At 44.9% G+C, this 22783-nt stretch overlaps 1 protein-coding gene across 1 annotated transcript in view; it reads left to right on the top strand.

The window, feature by feature from the left end:
• The window catches only part of afg2a (AFG2 AAA ATPase homolog A), a 171040-nt gene extending 148257 nt beyond the window's left edge, over nt 1-22783 (top strand). Inside the window, exon 20 of the mRNA XM_080774826.1 lies at nt 21366-22783. Within this exon, the coding sequence (XP_080630952.1) occupies nt 21366-21545 (180 nt within the window). The 3' untranslated portion in view covers nt 21546-22783. The remainder of the gene's footprint in view (nt 1-21365) is intronic.

Here is a 22783-nt window from a genome sequence, read left to right as displayed (position 1 = left end):
GGTCGATGCCAAATTTTGTACACACACTCATGCCAACGATGAACCTCTGCTCCAAATTTTCCAGATCGGCCTGTTATAGCGCCACCAGGAGCCCGACTTTTGAAAAACACATATTTTGATAGTACTCCTCCAGATTCTGTCCAAAACAAAGCAAATCGTTACACACTATCTCTGTCCGATATTTCATATTCATCCTAGCTAACATTGGCTTTCAAAGTTTGCAAGATTGGCCCGTTTTGAACAAAAAGCCTCAAATCATGAACGCAGCGTGCAATTTAAGTGAGGGGTTCCCAAAGTGGGGTCCGGGGACCCCTAAGGGTCCTTGAGGGATTTCCAGGTGGTCCCCAGCTAAATGATAGTTAGGAACCAAATGGACCCTTATGGGTCTGTAACTCAGAGAGTGTACAAATGGAACCAAATGTCCATTTGGTTCCATTTGTTAAATTAACTTTGATTTTACATTGGGGTCCCACAGATAGAAATGGGGAGTCTGTAGACTAATGCATGTTAAACTGGGGGTCCTTGAAATGAAAATGGTTTAAAATCACTGCTAGAACCGTGAAAATCTTCTCTTCCTTGACGTGAAAAAGATTGGGAAGCACTGTGTTAAGTAATATAGGACATTAGTAACCATCCATATCATCGCTGTCTGGCAGAAAACTCTTATCTCCATATTCAAACTTTTTGTATAACTGAGCGTTTTGAACTTGTCCATCTGCTACTTTGGATACTTCTGAATCTGAATACTGAAAAGTTAACAGTTGTGGACATATAGGGTTTCCACATAGACACACACAGACATAGGCCATGCATCCTTTTCATCCAAAGGGACCTTAACTTATTGTGTCAACCTCATTGCATGCTCACGTGCAACCGCTTGACGTGCTCCGAAGAAAAACACTTTATTTGGATTGTATTTAGATGATCAAGTCTGAACAGGGAAGAGTAAGTGTCAAAGGCATAGTGGGATTCCGTCCTATATGGGGATCCTTTGCTCCACTATCATGGACTTAAGGGCAGATTGAGGTGGTATATAAGGGCCTCTCTTATCGTCAAAGTATAGGTGCTCTCTCTCTCTCTCTCTCTCTCTCTCTCCCCCCTGACTCCTTCTCCGTGCGGCCCCCCCACCCCAGAAAGCAGCTTAAAGCAGGCATCCACCTGGAGGAGGTATGCGCTGTGGAAACCAATCCCCCGGTATCAGGTGTTGTTGCAGCCTGACATCGGGGTGTTTGGGGAAATCTTCCACGTTGGAATGGTGGTGGTTTTGCAGTTACTTGCAGCTTGCAAGTTGCTTTTCGGAAAAGCCAGACGATTCCGCTGTGAACAAAAATGACTACAATGTGCTTTAACGAGCATATGACGTGTCAAACTAGGGGCTTTTCATGATTCTGAATCAATTTCCAAGCATTCATTTTGCACAAAAAACACATGGGCTACAAACGGCCATAGCCGCCTGTAATGAGGTCAGCTCATTTTGGGCACATTTGGGCAAGTGGCTATGGCAGTTTTTATCCCAAGGAGTGTTTTTTTTATTATTATTTCTTTAAGGGGGTATAAGGGGACTCGGGGGAGGGTACGTCACCCAGTTGTGAACTTGGATCCAGAAGCCTTGTTTTTAAAATAAAATCTCCTCTCTCTTCCTATCTAACCATTTACACACACACGCACACATACCCCCTTCATGACAGGATATACCTGCCTGGGCTGACATCTGTTTTCACCCCCCCCCCCCCCCCCCCCCCCCTGCCACCCCGCCCCGCACCGCCCCCTCGACAAACCTCACGCTCAGCCCCAGATTGCTCCCGGCGGCTCCCACCTGCACCCCCCACCACCCCCCCACCTGCACCCCCACCGCCCAAACAGAAGCAGCAACATTCGATACTGTAGTCTCAGCGCGCCATGTTGTCACGACTCACGCGAAAAAAGAAGGCCTTAAAAAAAAGAAAAAACGGAAGGTGCCACGCTACTACTCTTGTTCTTTCTTTTTTTTCTTAACGATCAAGCCCTGACAGGAAAAGAGCTGTAGAAGGCCATGGGTTCCTGTCACACGCACACACACACGCACGCACATATACAAAGAAACACTTTAATTAAGTACGGTATGCAAGTAAATGTTCTACCATCCACTACTGTGGGTCTGTCTTGTCCCTCCCTGTGGACATGGCTGTATCAGTGTATCATGGTGGCGGTGGCTCAGGGGGCCGGATGGTAACCACAAGGTTGCCAGTTCAAACCCGGGCTCCCCCAGAGTTAGTGTTGAAGACGGAGCACTGGGAGCTCAGACAGACAGACACACTCACACTCCTCCGACACTGGCTGTGGCGAATATACGCTTGTTTTTTTTGTTAGTGGTCGAAAAACAGTCTCCCTGGGAGATGTTATGACATTACGGGTGATATCCATGGAAGGGGCCGATCATCAGCATCCGTCTTCTCCGAGATGACTACCAAAATGTGGTTTTGGTCGTAGATTGTGCATTACATAGATTTTACATTACATTCACCCATTCACAATCTAATGTAATGTACCATCTATGCAAAGCGCCTGGGATAAAGGTGGACGTCAAAAGTGCATGACGTCCTGTGCAAAGGGCACAGGACAGGACAGGACAGGGGGACGCTGTGGGTTTTCACATCCCTCTAAGTGGAACCACATTTTGGTCGTCATCTCGGAGAAGACCTTCCATGGATATCACCCGTAATGTCATAACATCCGTCTCCCAGGGAGACTGTTTTTCGACCACTAACAAAAAATACAAGCGCCGCCGGTATATTGGCCACAGCCAGTGTCAGAGGAGTGTGAGTGTGTCTGTCTGTCTGAGGTCACAGTGTCAGAGGAGTGTGAGTGTCTGTCTGTCTGAGGTCCCAGTGCTCTGTCACAGTGTCAGAGGAGTGTGAGTGTGTCTGTCTGTCTGAGGTCACAGTGCTCCGTCACAGTGTCAGAGGAGTGTGAGTGTGTCTGTTTGTCTGTTGTCCCAGTGCTCTGTCACAGTGTCAGAGGAGTGTGAGTGTCTGTCTGTCTGAGGTCCCAGTGCTCCGTCACAGTGTCAGAGGAGTGTGAGTGTGTCTGTCTGTCTGAGGTCACAGTGTCAGAGGAGTGTGAGTGTCTGTCTGTCTGAGGTCCCAGTGCTCCGTCACAGTGTCAGAGGAGTGTGAGTGTCTGTCTGTCTGAGGTTCCAGTGCTGCGTCACAGTGTCAGAGGAGTGTGAGTGTGTCTGTCTGTCTGAGGTCACAGTGTCAGAGGAGTGTGAGTGTGTCTGTCTGTCTGTCTGAGGTCCCAGTGCTCCGTCACAATTGCCTTTCACCGCACGCGACCCCCCCCCCCCCCCCTGTCCTGTCCTGTTTTCTCCAAAGCCCAGGTGTCTTGTGTGTTGATTTGGACGTTGGGCCATTCAAAATCAACAGTGTCATTGTTTTGTTCCCCTCTACAGTAGCTGAAGCAAGTCATTTCCTATATGCAGGCTTTGTTCTTAAAGTCCAGAGTGTGTGTGTGTGTGTGTGTGTGTGTGTGTGTATGTGTGTGTTTACCAGTGGTGGAAAGTGACTAAGTACATTTACTTAAGTACTGTACTTCAGTACAATTTTGAGGTATTTGTACTTTACTTGAGTATTTCCAATTTCCAATACTTTTACTTCTACTCCACTACATCTCAGAGCCAACATTTGTACTTTTACTCCACTACAATTATTTAAAAATTTGAGTTCCTAGTTACTTTGGAGATTTTAGTTCAGATTAGAAACTCTTAGAAAGAGTTTGCAGTTATGCCAACCTCTGAACAAACTACAAGCATGAAGAGGGTGTGTGATGATGAATCGGATTCCAGGATGCTTGTTGTTTCCAACGATTAGAGGAGGCAGAGATAGAGCTGGGTGGCCAATGAGGCCATGTGTAACAACATGCACGCACTTACGCACTCACCCACGCACGCACGCGCACACACACACACACACACACACACACACACACACACACACACACACACACACACACACACACACACACACACACACACACACACACACACACACACAGTAGATAGATACACATACACCCGGAAAAAACAGACACTACTAACGCAAGCAGGCAACACATAAACACACTCGCTCTCTCTCTCACACACACACACACACACACACACACACACACACACATGCACGTACACGCACGCACGCACACACACACACACACACACACACACACACACACACACACACACACACACACACACACACACGCATGCACACAAGGCAAAAGCACCCTCACAGGAAGACAAATGGCTTCCTCCTAACACCTGTTGTGGTGGCGGCTGTACCTCCTCTGGCTCCGCGCTCGCTCCGTCGGTCTGATTTACGACCTGCTATTTGTTGTTGCAGAGATTTTTATCACCAGGGACACCAGGCACCAAAAAAATGCATCAACAAATGTGTTTCTGTTTGCGCTGACGGCGGGATTAAGCAACGCAGGGCTAATACGACAGCACATCAATCCGGGGGGGGGGGGGGGGGGGGGGGGGTACTCACATTTATTTATTGTTTTACTTTAATAGATTGTCACATTAAAAAAGGTTTTTGTATTGTTCTCATTTCTTTTTCTGAGCTCAATTACACCCATACAACCTGAACTTTTAACATTCAGTAGATTTTCTGTGGTCTGGGGTTTTCTGGCTCAAACAAGTGCTCTGATTTGCCTGTGGACTGTGAGGTAAGACTCGGACTCCACAAATCCCATATGACATAGGGATTTGCCAGAAGATGTCACTGTTGAGGAATTTTGCCTGTCTTCATTGCAGCTCAAAAGGCTTCACAGACACAGAGAAAACCCCAGACCACAGAAAATCCACTGAATGTTCAAAGTGCAGGTTGTGTGGGTGTAATTGAGGTCATAAAACCTAAAATAAAAACGATTAATATGAATGTCATTAAAGTTTGTCATTAAACAAATTAAAGTAAAGGTATAATACTGCAATCTAGAAATACTCTGTTGCCAGTAGCTCATTGTGAGCTTGTAAATGTACTGTATATAGTGCTGAAGTGGTTAATGTATGTGTTTTGTAATAATAATCAAAATCTTCAAAGTAACTAAAGCTGTCAAATAAAGTGGTAGTGGAGTAAAAGTACAATACTTTACACCAAAGATGATCATAAAAAATGCCAGTGCCCCCTCAACTTAATCCATTCTGGATGGGATCCCCTATTGGTTTTTTATGCATTATTTTATACTTTAGCTATTGAAAAATAGCAGATCTACAAACTCATAGCGTGGCACTCGGTGCTTGTAGATCTGATATTTTTGAAAATGTAATGTTTTTAACTCAAATGTTTGCTTCTGGGGTGGTCCCTGGAACAACATATTTTCAGATGGTGGCCGGCGGCCAAATACATAGGCCTACACTACACTAATAGTTTTGGGGGTCTTTCACATGTTTGAGAACATTGGTTTTTCGGAAAACCTGTTAGGAAGACATTTTTTTGAATCGGACTCAGGTCTAATTGGGTTAACCACTTATAAGCGCTATGTAGACTACTTAGGAACAACCAATAATGGAAATAGCTGATCTACAAGCTCACTACACCTCACAATATGTGACTTGTAGTGAGCTTGAAAATCTGCTATTTCTGCTGTTTTGAATTTTATAAAAATAAACACAACAAAAACAGAGTTTAGCATATATCTTTAACATTCCCAAAATAGGGACACCTATATTGGAAGTGTTTAATGTGTTGACATCAGTGAATGTTGACATGGTTTCTGGTGGACGACGGTGATTTCTAATTTTATTTCTAGTACGGGACACGAGTTTAACGTTAGAACAACGTTGAACCCCAACTTTGGATGACGGTTGTATTTTAGTTGAAAGTGAATATTTGATTAACGTTATTATCCAACGTTGTCCTGATGTTAATCAGTGATGTTATGTAGACATTGAATTAATGTTGAGCCCCAAAGTTGGATATACAGTAAGTTGTCTAACGTCAGAATCTAAATCCAACCCAAATTCAACGTCAACTGACGTCTAGTGCCAGCTGGGAACCCGCAACATCCTGTTGTTGTGCATATAGATAGCTTTGTCGTGTTTCTTGTGAAGCGTTCTCATGAAATTCCTGGAACGCACACACTGTCAATTTCTACAGCTGTGTTCATGCCACTCTTTTTTTTTTGTATTATAAACACAGCATTTTATCTGTACTGGACTGTACTGTACTGGACTGTACTGGACTGTAGCAGTCGAATCTGTGTTGGGGAGATAAAGAGAGAAAAAGGGGGAGGGGCCTGAAGTGGTGATGATTATGACGGTCACCACTTCAGGAAGTACAGGCCACTTCCTGGATTGTGCAATAAGGCAATGTATGCTTACTGTACACAATGTGAAGATGTTGCGGGCAGGATGGTAAGTCTAAAACCTTGTCAGAGTATACTTAACAATGGTTGTGGAAATTGTGGAGGCGTTTGAAAGTGCATGTGCTGAGAGAAGGTGTCACAAAGCTCCATGGAGGGGGTCATCTATTGTAGTAGAAATTATGGATGGATAGATAGATAGATAGATAGATAGATAGATAGAAAGATGCATATAATTTAGATATAATGTAGATCTGTTTGTGGAAAACCAATTAAAGCATTCCTGGGGGAACGTGAGCCTGCAGCCAGTTGGCTGTGTTCTTCCTAAGCAGAGCAGAAGGGTATGTTAAATGTAGAATGTGTTAATTGAACCCTAAAAACCCAAACCAAACTTTGGACATGCTTGAGGAGTGAATACCTGGGGGTGGTCTGTCGTCGTCGTCCCCCCCCTGCTCCAAATGGTGGAGTGAGAGGAGAAAGGAAGGGCAACTCCAGAGCAAACTCATAAAAGAGCAAAAAACTGTGGCTTCTGGCCTCCCGGTCACAGACACACGCACACCTAACTACCTAACTTCTAATTCTAAATGCCCAACAGTAACAATAACCTCAATCTAAATATTTTTCCTCTAAATCTCGAATCTTCTTTTTTTTTAATCATGAAACAAACGCACACGCACGCACGCACAAACGCGCGCACACACACACACACACACACACACACACACACACACACACACACACACACACACACCGAGGCACACCTATCACGTAGTATCCTTTGGGGCACTAAAAAGTCGACTACACTAACGTCCCGAGAAGAACAGAAGTTCCAGGGAACAGGGCAGGGTACCTGCGTCCTGCTCCTTCCTCTCCCCCTGCCCTGGCCTTAGGGCCCCTCTGCTGGGTGGAGGCGTGTCAGGAGCCCCCTATAGCCCCCCCAGGACAGGAGGTCCGCATTTAACAAGAGCCCTGAGAGGGAGGGGAGGGAGGGCCTCCTTTGTTAAACAACACAGGCAAACAGGAAGCCAAGTCACTCTTTTAACACCTCAACAAATGAGCAAATGTTTATTGGAGTTCGAATAGAAGCAGGGCGGCTTTTCTTGATAATTATTATTTACCAAGCGAGCGGTGCCCGTTGGACACTGGCCTACTTGGAACAATGCAAGTTGGCACCCTGCAGTTATTATGTCTTTGTCCTTTTTATGCCCATATATGGAGTCTATGCAGATGTCAGAACCCCTTTGTGACGTCGGAACAGGCCAGCTCCATATATGGAGATATATAGGGGTGATCAGGTCCGGGCTTTGGCTTTTGTGCCGGTTCTGGACAACCGGCTATCCGACGGACTCGACACCGGGCACTGCACTCCCTGTGGTGGTGTGGAACGCGTTTGTTGAACTTGAAGTCGGTGGCGCCAACGGTTCTGGAGTTATGTGGATTACATACGTACGTACAGACGTACACACAGAGACGTGGTGCATGTATAGATACTAGAGCAGTGCCGGGGGGAGGCAGTGCCCGTGGGAGCCTTGGCAGGGGCCCTTTGTGGCGGCTCTGGACAACAGTGGGTGTGAGCCACTCGACAGCGGGCACTGCACTTACATCGTGATGTCAGCAGAATCCCATATATGGAGTTCTTTGTCAGGCATGCCCAAATATGGAGTCTATGTAGATGTCAGAAGTCGGTGGGACGAACCCATATTTAGGCATGCCCAAATATGGAGTCTGGCCCGGGCAGAGGTTATTGAGGTTATTTGTATTGAGGTGATTGTTACTGTTGGGCATTTAGAAGTTAGGTATAGGGATCATAAGAGCTATGTCCAAGTTATACTTAATTGTGCGCTTGTGTTGTACACCACATTTATATTAAGATAAATGTGCACGACTGTAAAGACGAAACGGAAGTGGCGAGGAGGCTCCACTTCCGCTTTATATTTTACTCATGATGATAGAACTTCCGTTGCTCCAGACTGTATGATGGAAGCATTTGGAAATTGCGAGAGGCAACAGTCTGGCAACGCAAGACTACAGACGTACACACACAGAGACTTGGTGCATTTATAGTTCGATAAATAAAGATAGATAGATGTTTGTCCTTTGACCAAAGGTCGCAGTTAACTATGGAATCCTGTGTGTTGAAAATACCAGATCTACAAGCACTGCGCACACATTGTGTTCTATAAATCTGGAGGTTTGCATGTAGACTTAAGTTTACCAAAAGAAGTTCAATGGGTCCATCTTGAAATGGTCTTAACTCCTCCCATCAAGGTGATAATTTAAATGGAATGTTTAATTTAACAATGCAGAGCTTGTATCCCTGACCGTGCACATTAACATCTTCCTTACATTTCACGGATAGGCATGTTTATGAATCTCACACTGGGGGGGGGTGGGTGAGAAATAATCTGTTTGGAGCACATCGCATAGGCAGAGTATTGAATTTGTAGTGTGTACACACATGCACACGCGCGCGCACACATGCACACAGGCGAACACACACACGTGCACGCACTGAGCAGTTACAGTACAGTACAAATAAATCACGCCAGACACACAACCGGGTTCAGTCCAGGCGTGTTTGCTAAATATGCCACCTCTGCCTTCCCAGGCTAGAATGTGCTGCTTTCATTCGCTTGATTAAGGAGCGAGGACAAATATGCCCTTAGAGTGAGGAGGAAAGGAGGCCCCGCTCGCTCGGCTCGGCTCGCCATCCAGCCACCCTGAACGCACGACGGAGCCCTCAGCTCCCTCCGACACAGGTGCTGTCCCACGCGGGTCTTTCCAAAACATGTGGGGGTGTTGTGGGTGGGTGGTTGGCGTGGTGTAGTGTGGGGAATGGGTTGGTGAGGGGTAGTTAGCTGATGAGTTTCCCCACATGAGCGCGGTGACCAAAACATCCCAGTTTGTCAGGGATTATCCCAGCCTCAGTCCTCAGTTTCCCAAACAGTGGGACAGTGGGGGCCTCTTTGTGGGCCGCGGATCCATTTTGTGCCAGGTCGCGAGTGAATGTCCCCTTTATTTCCTAATGAAAACAAATTCAAACATCTTTTGCAAAAATTACCTCAAAAAGGTTCTAGAGAAACTATTGTCTACAATTATCTATGATCTACGATCTACAAACTCACAACGTGGCGCGCTGCGACGCGTTGCAGTCCATTTGGTTCCATTTGCACATTCTCAGAGTTAAATTAATGTTTTTTACAATATATGCATTGGGGGTCCCGAGATAGAAATGCCATTAAATGGGGGACCGTAGCCTAATTCAGTTCAAACTGGGGGTCCTTGAAATGAAAAAGGTTCAGAATCACTGGTAGAGCTGTAAAAGTATTCTCTTATGGGGGTCCGCTGGGCTAATTAGTGTACATTTTGGGATTCCCCCCCCCCCCCCGCCTCTCTCTCTCTCTCTCTTTCTCTCTCTTTTTCTCTCTCTCTCTCTCTCTATGTGTGTGTCTCTCTCTCTGTGTGTGTGTGTGTGTGTGTGTGTGTGTGTGTGTGTGTGTGTGTGTGTGTGTGTGTGTGTGTCTCTTTCTCTCTCTCTGTGTGTCTCTCTCTCTCTCTCAGTCTCTAGTCTTGTAATGTTAAATAGGTTTCACATGGTTCTGCGGTCAGCCCTTATTTCTCTTGGCAGGGTTCTGTCGCTGCAGATACTTCCTCTCTGGCTTTCTGGGGGATGAAACCTTTTATTTCTGCACACGCGCACGCGCATGCTCACACACACACGCTCACACACACACGCACGCATGCGCTCTCACACACACACACTGCACACTCACACGCTCTCACACACACACACACACACACACACACACATACACACACACACACGTACAACGGCGTTTGATTTATACATTATTTAATTTCCTCTGAAAATTGGATGCAGCCCCCCACCCTCTCCTGTTCCGACGGGAGCGAGGGTTTATGGGCCATTTTTTTTGGCCATTTGCTTTAACCACCACCAAGTGGCCAGCATGCCTATTCTATTCTGTGTTGGGGGGGCAGATATCTGAGCTTGTAGATCGGCTATTTTTGGCGAAGGGATTCGGCGCGGACGGAACAAAAAGGTGGTCCAAGTGCAGTCGTATAACTCATGCAGGTCCGTTTCACTGTAGACCATGTAGTTAAAGTTCCCCTCTGAACCAACATCACCACTGCCTCTAGATGTCACTTTGATTATAAGGGTGTGTGTGTGTGTGTGTGTGTGTGTGTGTGTGTGTGTGTGTGTGTGTGTGTGTGTTTGTGCCTGCGTGCGCGCTGCGCTTGCTCGAGTGAATGATTGTGCACTTTCCGTCAAAGTAATGGTGTGTGCGCATATGCGTGCGTGTGGCAATTACTTTTACGTGTTGGAAATGTGTGTGCAAGTATGTGTGCTTCCTAGTGGCCATTATATTATGTGTGTGTGTGTGTGTGTGTGTGTGTGTGTGTGTGTGTGTGTGTGTGTGTGTGTGTGTGTGTGTGTGTGTGTGTGTGTGTGTGTGTGTGTGTGTGTGTGTGTGCGTGCGTGCATGATGTGCTATAGCACTGTTACATTGTTATATGAGATACATGATGTTATAGGGATGTGTAAATGTAGCTAAACAGGTACAAGTGTAACACTTTCATAAAGAAATGAACACTAAGGACGTGACTCTGTAGGAGGTGAGGTACTGTGATAATGACTCTGTAGGAGGTGAGGTACTGTGATAATGACTGTAGGAGGTGAGGTACTGTGATAATGACTGTAGGAGGTGAGGTACTGTGATAATGACTGTAGGAGGTGAGGTACTGTGATAATGACTGTAGGAGGTGAGGTACTGTGATAATGACTGTAGGAGGTGAGGTACTGTGATAATGACTGTAGGAGGTGAGGTACTGTGATAATGACTGTAGGAGGTGAGGTACTGTGATAATGACTGTAGGAGGTGAGGTACTGTGATAATGACTCTGTAGGAGGTGAGGTACTGTGATAATTGAGGGATGTAAGGGGAATCCAACAGTTGTTTAGTGCAGAGAGGGGGAGGGGGAGGGGAGGTACAACTACATGAAACACAGGTCTCTGGCCGGATTGGAACCGTGGACGTTGCAATTATGTGGTCAATGCACTATCCGGTCAGCCTATACCGACCGGATAGCCGCTGCCCGGTCGTATTGACTTCTGCTCAGTGTTTGGCCAGTTCGCGGGGCAAGCAAATCGACCATCTCTCTCCATCTGTCTCTCTAAAAACCGGTGGCAGGATGATGAGGGAGAGAGAAGGGGGGGGGGGGGGGGGGGGGCAAGAGATGAGGAGGTCAGAAAAGAGAGAGAGAGGAGAGACATTGGTTCGTTGCAGCAGTGAGGAACTGGACAGACGCATAACAAACGAGAAGAGATAAGGCGTGAACACAATGCATTACAATTCAAAGGAACAAGCGGTTGACACTGTTAATAAATATTTCAATCAATAAAAAAATCATGTGCTTTTTTATGCTATCAAGTGTTACACAATTGTTAAACACCTGCATTACTTAATTTTACATGCAAGTCTACACAATTAGAGATTGTAGAAGATTCCCAAACCCTAACCTCAACCTCTTAACCGGCCACGTAGGTCGCTGACCCTAACATCAGTCTTAACCGGCCACGTAGGTCGCTAACCCTAACATCAGTCTTAACCGGCCACGTAGGTCACTAACCCTAACATCAGTCTTAACCGGCCACGTAGGTCACTAACCCTAACATCAGTCTTAACCGGCCACGTAGGTCACTAACCCTAACATCAGTCTTAACCGGCCACGTAGGTCACTAACCCTAACATCAGTCTTAACCGGCCACGTAGGTCACTAACCCTAACATCAGTCTTAACCGGCCACGTAGGTCGCTGACCCTAACATCAGTCTTAACCGGCCACGTAGGTCACTAACCCTAACATCAGTCTTAACCGGCCACGTAGGTCGCTAACCCTAACATCAGTCTTAACCGGCCACGTAGGTTGTTCTAACGGGTGGTCGGACTTATGGTCAGTCCCCAAACTGGCTGCACTGCCCAGGACTGCAGTTTGGGGACTGCTGGTCTGCACAGCAAAACCCGGAAGTTGAACTCTCAGACCCTTATGGTCCCATTGCTGCAGCCAGGTAGTGATTTAGTATTGGCTCTATTATCTGTAATATATCATGGCTATTTTTGCAGCCATGGTATTTCTGTCACACAAACTCCAGTCCATTTGCAGGATGGACTGGACGTGAAACTGAGATGAAAGGTATTCAGATTTAAACCAAAATCACAACAAATGTGACCACTGCATTCTGTCTTCTTATACTCACATTCACACACGTGCGTTTGTTTGCATGTAGACTACTACAGCATGTGCACAAGTGTGTTGCGCGTTTAGTTGCATCCCGATTGTCTTTGAAGCCTTCATGACCAAAACAAGAGAAGACATAAACACAAACATGCAATCATACAGAGCATATGTGTGTGCACACAACATATTTTTCACTTGTGGGACACACATTAGCAGCAAAATTATTATGTAGATGTATTCGTTTAGTTTGGTTTTTTTCCCCCTTTTTTTACCACCTGCAACAGCTTGTCTGTGGACAGATTTGCAAAAGTGTCACAACCGTGTGAGATACAACCACAAAAACATAACAGGTGTAGTTCAGATCATAATGAAGACCCATTTTGAAGATATGGGTTCAGTCTGAGCAAGGGTGCTGGAAGGTGGGGTTATAGCTAGCCCTGATACGTTCCCTCAGTCCCTTCGCTCTGAGATGAGGTCACGCGGAGATCCCCTCCCATTGCGTTTCAGAAACGGCGCATGGTTTCCACAACTAACGCTGCTTACCCTTTTCTGCACATCTTATCCAAAAGGTGAAGGTCCGATAATGAGCCTAAATTTCATTTAGGAAGAGGAACAGCCAAGAAAATCCCAGTTGCGGCATGAAAAGAGTGTTTAAATCACTTGTTTGGTCAGCCGCTTCCATGTTTTTCAAGGAAGTTGAAAAGCATTAGCAACCTCCCCGGCGCCTCCCCTGTTCGAATGTGAAATTTCCAACTGACTTCAGTTCAGTCGACAATTGCACACGCACAATGGGAGGGGATCTCCACGTGACCTCCTCTCGGAGCTACAGAATGAGCGTAGCGTCTGATAGGGGCTAGGTTATATAGTAGGGTCTGATAGGGGCTAGGTTATACAGTAGCGTCTGATAGGGGCTAGGTTATATAGTAGGGTCTGATAGGGGCTAGGTTATATAGTAGGGTCTGATAGGGGCTAGGTTATATAGTAGGGTCTGATAGGGGCTAGGTTATATAGTAGGGTCTGATAGGGGCTAGGTTATATAGTAGGGTCTGATAGGGGCTAGGTTATACAGTAGCGTCTGATAGGGGCTAGGTTATATAGTAGGGTCTGATAGGGGCTAGGTTATATAGTAGGGTCTGATAGGGGCTAGGTTATATAGTATAGCGTCTGATAGGGGCTAGGTTATATAGTAGGGTCTGATAGGGGCTAGGTTATATAGTAGGGTCTGATAGGGGCTAGGTTATATAGTAGGGTCTGATAGGGGCTAGGTTATATAGTAGGGTCTGATAGGGGCTAGGTTATATAGTAGGGTCTGATAGGGGCTAGGTTATACAGTAGCGTCTGATAGGGGCTAGGTTATATAGTAGGGTCTGATAGGGGCTAGGTTATATAGTAGCGTCTGATAGGGGCTAGGTTATATAGTAGGGTCTGATAGGGGCTAGGTTATATAGTAGGGTCTGATAGGGGCTAGGTTATATAGTAGGGTCTGATAGGGGCTATAGGTTATATAGTAGGGTCTGATAGGGGCTAGGTTATATAGTAGGGTCTGATAGGGGCTAGGTTATATAGTAGGGTCTGATAGGGGCTAGGTTATATAGTAGGGTCTGATAGGGGCTAGGTTATATAGTAGGGTCTGATAGGGGCTAGGTTATATAGTAGCGTCTGATAGGGGCTAGGTTATATAGTAGGGTCTGATAGGGGCTAGGTTATACAGTAGCGTCTGATAGGGGCTAGGTTATATAGTAGGGTCTGATAGGGGCTAGGTTATATAGTAGGGTCTGATAGGGGCTAGGTTATATAGTAGGGTCTGATAGGGGCTAGGTTATATAGTAGGGTCTGATAGGGGCTAGGTTATATAGTAGGGTCTGATAGGGGCTAGGTTTTATAGTAGGGTCTGATAGGGGCTAGGTTATATAGTAGGGTCTGATAGGGGCTAGGTTATATAGTAGGGTCTGATAGGGGCTAGGTTATATAGTATAGCGTCTGATAGGGGCTAGGTTATATAGTAGGGTCTGATAGGGGCTAGGTTATATAGTAGGGTCTGATAGGGGCTAGGTTATATAGTAGGGTCTGATAGGGGCTAGGTTATATAGTAGGGTCTGATAGGGGCTAGGTTATATAGTAGGGTCTGATAGGGGCTAGGTTATATAGTAGGGTCTGATAGGGGCTAGGTTATATAGTAGGGTCTGATAGGGGCTAGGTTATATAGTAGGGTCTGATAGGGGCTAGGTTATATAGTAGGGTCTGATAGGGGCTAGGTTATATAGTAGGGTCTGATAGGGGCTAGGTTATATAGTAGGGTCTGATAGGGGCTAGGTTTTATAGTAGGGTCTGATAGGGGCTAGGTTATATAGTAGGGTCTGATAGGGGCTAGGTTATATAGTAGGGTCTGATAGGGGCTAGGTTATATAGTATAGCGTCTGATAGGGGCTAGGTTATATAGTAGGGTCTGATAGGGGCTAGGTTATATAGTAGGGTCTGATAGGGGCTAGGTTATATAGTAGGGTCTGATAGGGGCTAGGTTATATAGTAGGGTCTGATAGGGGCTAGGTTATATAGTAGGGTCTGATAGGGGCTAGGTTATATAGTAGGGTCTGATAGGGGCTAGGTTATACAGTAGCGTCTGATAGGGGCTAGGTTATATAGTAGGGTCTGATAGGGGCTAGGTTATATAGTAGGGTCTGATAGGGGCTAGGTTATATAGTAGGGTCTGATAGGGGCTAGGTTATATAGTAGGGTCTGATAGGGGCTAGGTTATATAGTAGGGTCTGATAGGGGCTAGGTTATATAGTAGGGTCTGATAGGGGCTAGGTTATATAGTAGGGTCTGATAGGGGCTAGGTTATATAGTAGGGTCTGATAGGGGCTAGGTTATACAGTGGCTATAGCGAACACCATCACATTCCAGTAGCATTGCTCCAACATGCTAAACAAGCTTGCACCGGACATTTCTCAGTAACTGTGGTGTCAACACTACGAAGTAAAGAAGAAAGAAGATTCTACATCGTTTTAAACTATGTAGAATATCGTTTTTACAGTGACAATACATTTCCGCCTAATGTGTGCAAATCTCATATTGAGATTCAGATATTGACATTCAGTTTTTTTCCTAGAATGTAGAGGGGTGTCCTGGCTTCACATATGCCGTGTTTTAAACCTCTCCGAGCTTCCATTGTGAATCTACGTTTTACAGTTTATATGCCTCAGACCCCACAGGCTTTATTTTGTTAGTTTGGGGTGTATAACTTTATATGCAATTTCACCACTTTTGCAGTCAAATATTTCTATACAAGAACCCATTTCATGTATGCGAGGCCTTAGTGATGAGGAAAAACTATGTTGTGTTTGGTACTACTGCCGTTAGGGGCAACTAAAAAAAATGTCACAGGACTAAAAGTGGGGAAAAAAAACATCCATCCATCTACAACCGCTTATCCGTAGTCGTCACTTTAACATTTCTTTTTTTTTTGTACTGTTTTCTTAGTCATCAAATGTCCTTTGCATTGCAATCACAACTTTGCTGGGCATTGTGGTCGCTCTAAAATCAACCGTTTCTCTCCCAGCCACACACACATACACACACACACACACACACACACACAGACACACACACACACACACACACACACATAAATACCCCTCCCCGCCCGTCCCAATCTAAGAAACTCTTTTTTCCTAGCTGGGTTGGATTTTATGACCACTGCAATCCGTCGCCAAGCAGACAGCCAGGAGCTGGCTGCACAACTGCCCCACATCAGCAGCCCACCCCCACCTCCACTCACCTCCATATATTTAAGTGAATGCTGACATAATTTATGAAGGGCATGAAAAATAATGTCTGCATCGCCAAAAAAAAAAGAAGAAAAAAGTTCATAACATAATTTACCGTAGTTGGGCTACTACAGACCCTGCAGCACCCAAGTACACTATATTCCGTCTGTCTGTCTGTCTGTCTGTCTGTCTGTCTGTCTGTCTGTCTGTCTGTCTGTCTGTCTGTCTGTCTGTCTGTCTGTCTGTCTGTCTGTCTGTCTGTCTGTCTGTCTGTCTGTCTGTCTTTTCTGTTCTGTCTGTCTTTTCTGTTATGTCTGTCTTTTCTGTTATGTCTGTTCTGTTATGTCTGTCTGTCGAATTAATGAATGCATGCTGGGACCAGAATGGAAACAAGACCGCAAGGTCTTTCTTCAGCGCTATCCTTTTGGACCATTTGTGCTTGACTGTACCCCCTGTACTGTTTGCATTTTATTGTCTAATAAAATTCTGTCTCTCCTTCTTTCCTCCATTACATGGACTACTTTTTAGATTTTTTTATTATAATTGTGTGTGGCTGTATCTATGCGTGCGTGCGTGCGTGTGTGTGTGTGTGTGTGTGTGTGTGTGTGTGTGTGTGTGTGTGTGTGTGTGTGTGTGTGTGTGTGTGTGTGTGTGTGTGTGTGTGTGTTAAAACAGTGGTTTAGTCCAACAACACCCCACACATAATTAAAACACTATCAAACTGTTAATATTAATGTGTGGGGTGTTGTTGGACTAAACCACTGTTTCCCAAACAATGGCTCAGAGGAAATATCCCAGTTTTTGCATGTCCTACATTTTCTTTCTATTGTTTTGGTTTTTATTTGGTTATTGTTTGGAGGAAATATCCCAATTTTAGCATGTCCTACATTTTCTTTCTATTGTTTTGTTTTTTTGTTTTTGTTTTAAGGATTCAATCAGAAATGTGGACTATTGACACTATTAACTAATGCTTAAAGGACCACTTCACCACTTTTCAACCTACCTTCATATAATTAGTCCTCACTAATGTCCATGATAAAATGTCACCATTGTAGGGCGGTGGTGGCAGTTCAGAACCCTGTCCACCTGTGACATCAGTTCAGAACCCCGTCCACCTGTGACCTTTGACCTGTGACATCAAATCATCTTTTGAAATTATTTGTACACAGTTTGAGCCCATTGGGCTTTCCTCCTAGCACTTTATTTATTTATTTTTTTCTTACTTATTTTCCCTTTTGTTTTTATACTGTGCTCTCCCCGTCCTCTGCCTTGCTCTCTCACTCACACAGGGAGCAGGGGGTACACACTACACAGGTTTATTGTTCCACGTCATTATTACCGACAGGCCCGAAATGAGTTGAATGATGGGAGGCCCTCGTCTAGAATTAGCCCAGACCCTGCATGTTTACCCCGTCTAAATCATGTTGTTCACTCCACTTGAAATGCCAGTGTTTCGTCGACTAATAATATGATGAAACATGTTCGTCGACTACCTTTTTTCACTGAAGGAAACTAAATTAAAACTAAGCTATGATGACTAAAACTAAGACTAGATATATTGACAATTTCGTCAACAAATAAAAACTAGACTAAAATGTTCGGAAGGGACTAGTGGACAAGAGATCCAGTATAAGTAAAAGACATAAGACTTTTTACACTTGGTTGCATGCTGAAAGTTCACAACACACAACACAAAGTTGTGAGCTTGTAGATCTGCTGTTTTCAGCAAATGTAAAATCAGCCATTACGACGGCATCCGGACCCGCCAAATTACATTTTGGCCGACTAAATCAACTGTAACTGTAACACATTTCAGGTGACTAAAATAAACTATTCATGAGAGACTATGACTAAAATCTAAATGTTGCCGTCCAAATCAACACTGCTTGTAACAGAAGAAGGAGCAGCGCCGGGGGAAAGAAAGGCTCACATCCTGACATGTGCAGAACACCTGTCCTCGCTGTGCGTGCTAGCTGGCTCAGCCAATTGGCACGCTCCACCGGGCCAGCAACTCTGCTCGCTCGCTTCCCGTAATAATCCGCTCGCCGGTCCTCGGAAGGAGTGGCGCCACCGTCACCTGCTGTCAACGGTTAAAGGACCATTTCACCACTTTTCAACTTATCTTCATATAATTGGTCCTCACTAATGATCATGATAAAATAGCACCATTATTTTCTACTCAGTCTGTGGTCAGTTCAGAAACCTGTGACATCATCATTAGGCAGATTTTTAAACAATATATTTTTTTTTTTAATATTTAGATTTTTATTATCGTGAGAATGATGCTAGGCTTCCACTATCGCATTGCAACTTTTCAGGAAGAGAAAGCCTGCCGTTTCTATTACCTTGGATTCCCCATCGATCATGTCACTGATGGACGGGTTTCTGAATTGCCCACAGCCCTCTTATGAGACACAGACCGAGTACAAAACAATTATGGCATTTTATCATGAACATCAGTGAGGACCAATTATATGAAGATAGGTTGAAAAGTGGTGAAGTGGTCCTTTAACCGGTTCATACTTTGTCTCGATGGCGGTGTCGCCAAGGGGCCAGCTAGGCACTCCAATGTTGAAGCGCTGGTCCCTAGTGGTAAGAGGAAGGACTGCAGGCGGACCCGTGGATTCTTGACGAGGAAACCCAGTGCAACCGAGCGCTCAATGTTAAAGCCCAGCTGCACTTCCGCATTTGGACACCAAAATTTGGTGTCCAAATGCGGAAGTGAAATGCTGAATCAGCAAATAGACGGTACTTCCGGCAGCCTTCCGGGTGCTTCAAAACGCCACTGAGCAACTTCCACTGACATGAATAGCGGAGGGGGCGGAGCTTCGCGCCAGTTTAGTCTCTTTATATTTATTTATATTTCAATGAATAGTATGCATAGCATATACCAGTGGCGCTCAACTCAGTATATGAAATGATGTTCCCCTTGTTAAGTTGTCATTGCCGTGATAATGTGAGAATGCATTGTGGTCCACACAACTGTGCTACATATAGCCATGGGACTACTATACCATGGCTACAGTGCATGTCGAACTCTTTATTACATCTAACATTCTGCATCACAGGACTCCATGTTGTCCTTCTAACCTCTTACAGCACCCCAACATTATCTGTGACGTTAAAAACAGATAGGTTCCACTTGGCCTCTTTTTGGAGGCAGTTGCATAAGCTCATGGCCCTGTCTGCGCCTGTCTGCGCACAGCGCGAGTGAAGAGCATGCCCAACAACAAAGCGGGAGTTCTAGAGAGGGGGAGGAGGGGGAAGGAGAGTGGGAAAAGGCGCCTGGCCTTCATCAGCTATCACCACCAATTCGGAAGTGACTCACTCCCCTGGCGTGCGCAGAATCTCTCCCAAAGGTCACAAACACGCATGCTGCGCTGCAGAGCACGGCACTGCAGAGCACTGCACACACCACTCCTCTCCGTGGCACCGTTGCATAAGTCTGCTATTGTAGGAAGGAGGCCATGTGTGAGAGGGGCACACTATGCTCACATCTCTTATATGTTAGGCATTTGGCGGCTGCCCCGCTATCCAGACTGACTCGCTTCCTTGGCAACAAAAGTGATACTGGCACCAGCTCACCACCAGGAACGGCCTAGTATTGTGTTTACCAGGGCACGCCGGTAGACAGTGGTTGACAAAGTACTCGGCCCATGCAGTACTTGACTCAAAGTATCTAGATACTCCTCATGGTGAAATATTACTTGAGTGCAAGTGGAAGCTGCTCTGTCAAATGTGTACTTGAGTTAAAGTACAGAAGAAAGTATTCAAAGGTACAAATTACAATGAAGTATAGCGTACATTTAGCTTTTTTTTCTTCTTTCATTTTATTGTTTTCCAAAACAATTCAAAGCTTTTCCAGAAGTTTTCATCATGTGTACAAACTCAGATATTCTCACTATAATTTGAAATAAGTGGTAAATTCATAATGCACTTTTTGTACGTCCAAGAAATGCAGTGGAGTCAAAAGTGCAATATTTGTCTCTGAAATGTATTGGAGTGAAAATCATTAAAAAGAATACACACAGTACTCGAGTCGAGACAAGTAACTGTACATAGTTGCTGTCCACCCCTGGCGGTAGATGATCTGAATGTGTGTGTCAACTAGGCTACATAATACCAAAATCCCTGTTTGGATTCCAGCTGGAGTCGTGTTGCATGGCCCTCAGTTTTCCTTTTACTAAATACAGCAAAACATGCCAAAACTGTATTCAAATGTTACACATGAGTTAATCAGCTGATGCTCCTAATCCAGAGTGGCTTTAACTAACATTACAAACACACAAGGCAGGCTGCTTGTGTTATTGATTTATCTCCAGAGAGAGAGAGAGAGAGAGAGAGAGAGAGAAACTGGTCCATGTGGGCAATACTTACGTATTCAAAATTACAGTACAAGTACAAAAAACAAAAATAAAAAAAATGAAAATAGCAGATCTACACGCTCTGTAAATCTACTACTTTCACAGTATTTGAAATAGGGCTCCCTGGAAAAGTAGTGGAGTCAAAAGCACAATATGTTACTTTGAACTGTAGTGGAGTGAAAGTCCATATTACATATAGGTATACTACAGCGAAGGTACATAGATACAAAACAAAAATACTCTTACTTTGCAGGATTCAAATACAAAAGTAGCAACACATACTACTGTACATCGGCATACATACTGACACTGTAGTATGATCACGTAGGGCGATAATTACGTAAAAACACAAAGAAGTCAAAATATGGAGATAGGTTTCTGACCGACATCAACAAAGTACAAAAACAAGAATGACTCAGACTTAACTGAATAAAAATAGTAGCAAATGTAGTCCAAGCGCCTGGCAAAACACACACACACACACACACACACACACACACACACACACACACACACACACACACACACACACACACACACACACACACACACACACACACACACACACAGTTGTACTCAAATAAAATGTTCTTAGTTCCAGTGTCCACCAGTGACCTGTAGGTGTCTGTTTCCTGTCCCAGATAACGGCAGTATGCAGAGAGGCTGGCCTCCTGGCCCTGCAGGAGGACATCAAAGCCCAGCACATCAGTGCCAGACACTTTGGGAGCGCCCTGACCGCCATCCAGCCACGCATCCCAGACTCTCTCCTCCAGCTATATGTCAACTACCAGCAGCAGCGCACTGGGCTGTTCGTCGTTTGATCATCATCATCGTCATCATGATGACTGCTAATTATACATTTTAGCCTCCGGATATAGAGAGTATACACCAGCTAACCACCAGCAAAATGAAAAATGTTGGCTGTGGTTTAAAGCAGTGCATGGTTCCCAAACATTTTCATGTCGAGGACCCTCACATTGACACTAATTAGCCTGCAGACCCCCATTTGAAAAGATATGCCAGGGACCCCCATAAGAGAAGATTTTGACAGCTCTAGCAGTGATTTTCAAACCGTTAAATTTCAAGGACGCCCAGTTTGACATGCATTAGTCCATGGACCCCCATTTAATGGCATTTCTATCTCTGGGACCCCCGATTTATATTGTAAAATCACTGTTAGTTTAACTCTGAGAGTGTACAAATGGACCTGCTAGGGTCCATTAATTTGGTTCCATTTGTATCACTCTCAGAGAACCCATAAGGGTCCATATGGTTCCAAACTATCATTTAGCTGAGGACCCCCTGGAACTCCCTCAAGGACTGGGGGTCGACGGACCCCACTTTGGGAACCACTGGTCTCAAGTAAACCTATAGATTTCTCAAACTCTGCCCGAATCCGACAATCCCGGCCTTAAAACGTCGGGCCGGGCCTAAAATGTATGCTAATCAGTAGGGCCGGGCATCGGGCTCCATGAAAAATATTGTATTTTGTGTGTATTATCTATTATGAAGATGGTGCTGACTGGCCTTTCACTTTTACTTTGTGTTTATCAAATTCTGCCCAAACCTGTCTCGGGCCGACCCAACGTTTTAGGGCCGGGTCGGGCCTAAAATCTATGCTAATTAGCCTTTCCGGGCCTGATCATTAGGTCCCAGTTAGTCACAGTTATCCACTGTCACCATGGATCACCAGTTTCATTCATGGTTTGCTCCCATGCATTTTTCTATTACTAAAACAACAAATAACCATGAAGGTGACCAATAATTTAGAGCAGTGGTTTCCAACCCTTTTCATGCAGGACCATTATTTTTTATTCTGCATTTGAGCCACAGACCATGCACTGAATTAAAGATGTTTACTGCAAATTAAGTAATAGGCCTACAGATGTTTAACTCTTGAGAGTAAAATGTGGTTTCATTTTACTCTCTCAAGAGTTAAAGATATAATAAGGGTTAATTTGGTTAGCAACCAGGTTGGTTTCAAAATCCCTAGCCTAAAACACTATTTTATAGCCTTTTTTTTTTGTGTGTAGGCCTAATAAATGCATTATTCACATAG

The sequence above is a fragment of the Protomyctophum bolini genome (genome assembly GCF_963924005.1).
Source record: "Protomyctophum bolini genome assembly, chromosome: 10".
NCBI lineage: Eukaryota > Metazoa > Chordata > Actinopteri > Myctophiformes > Myctophidae > Protomyctophum > Protomyctophum bolini.
Note: the sequence above shows the minus strand (reverse complement) of the source record. Positions and strands in the feature narration are given on the sequence as shown.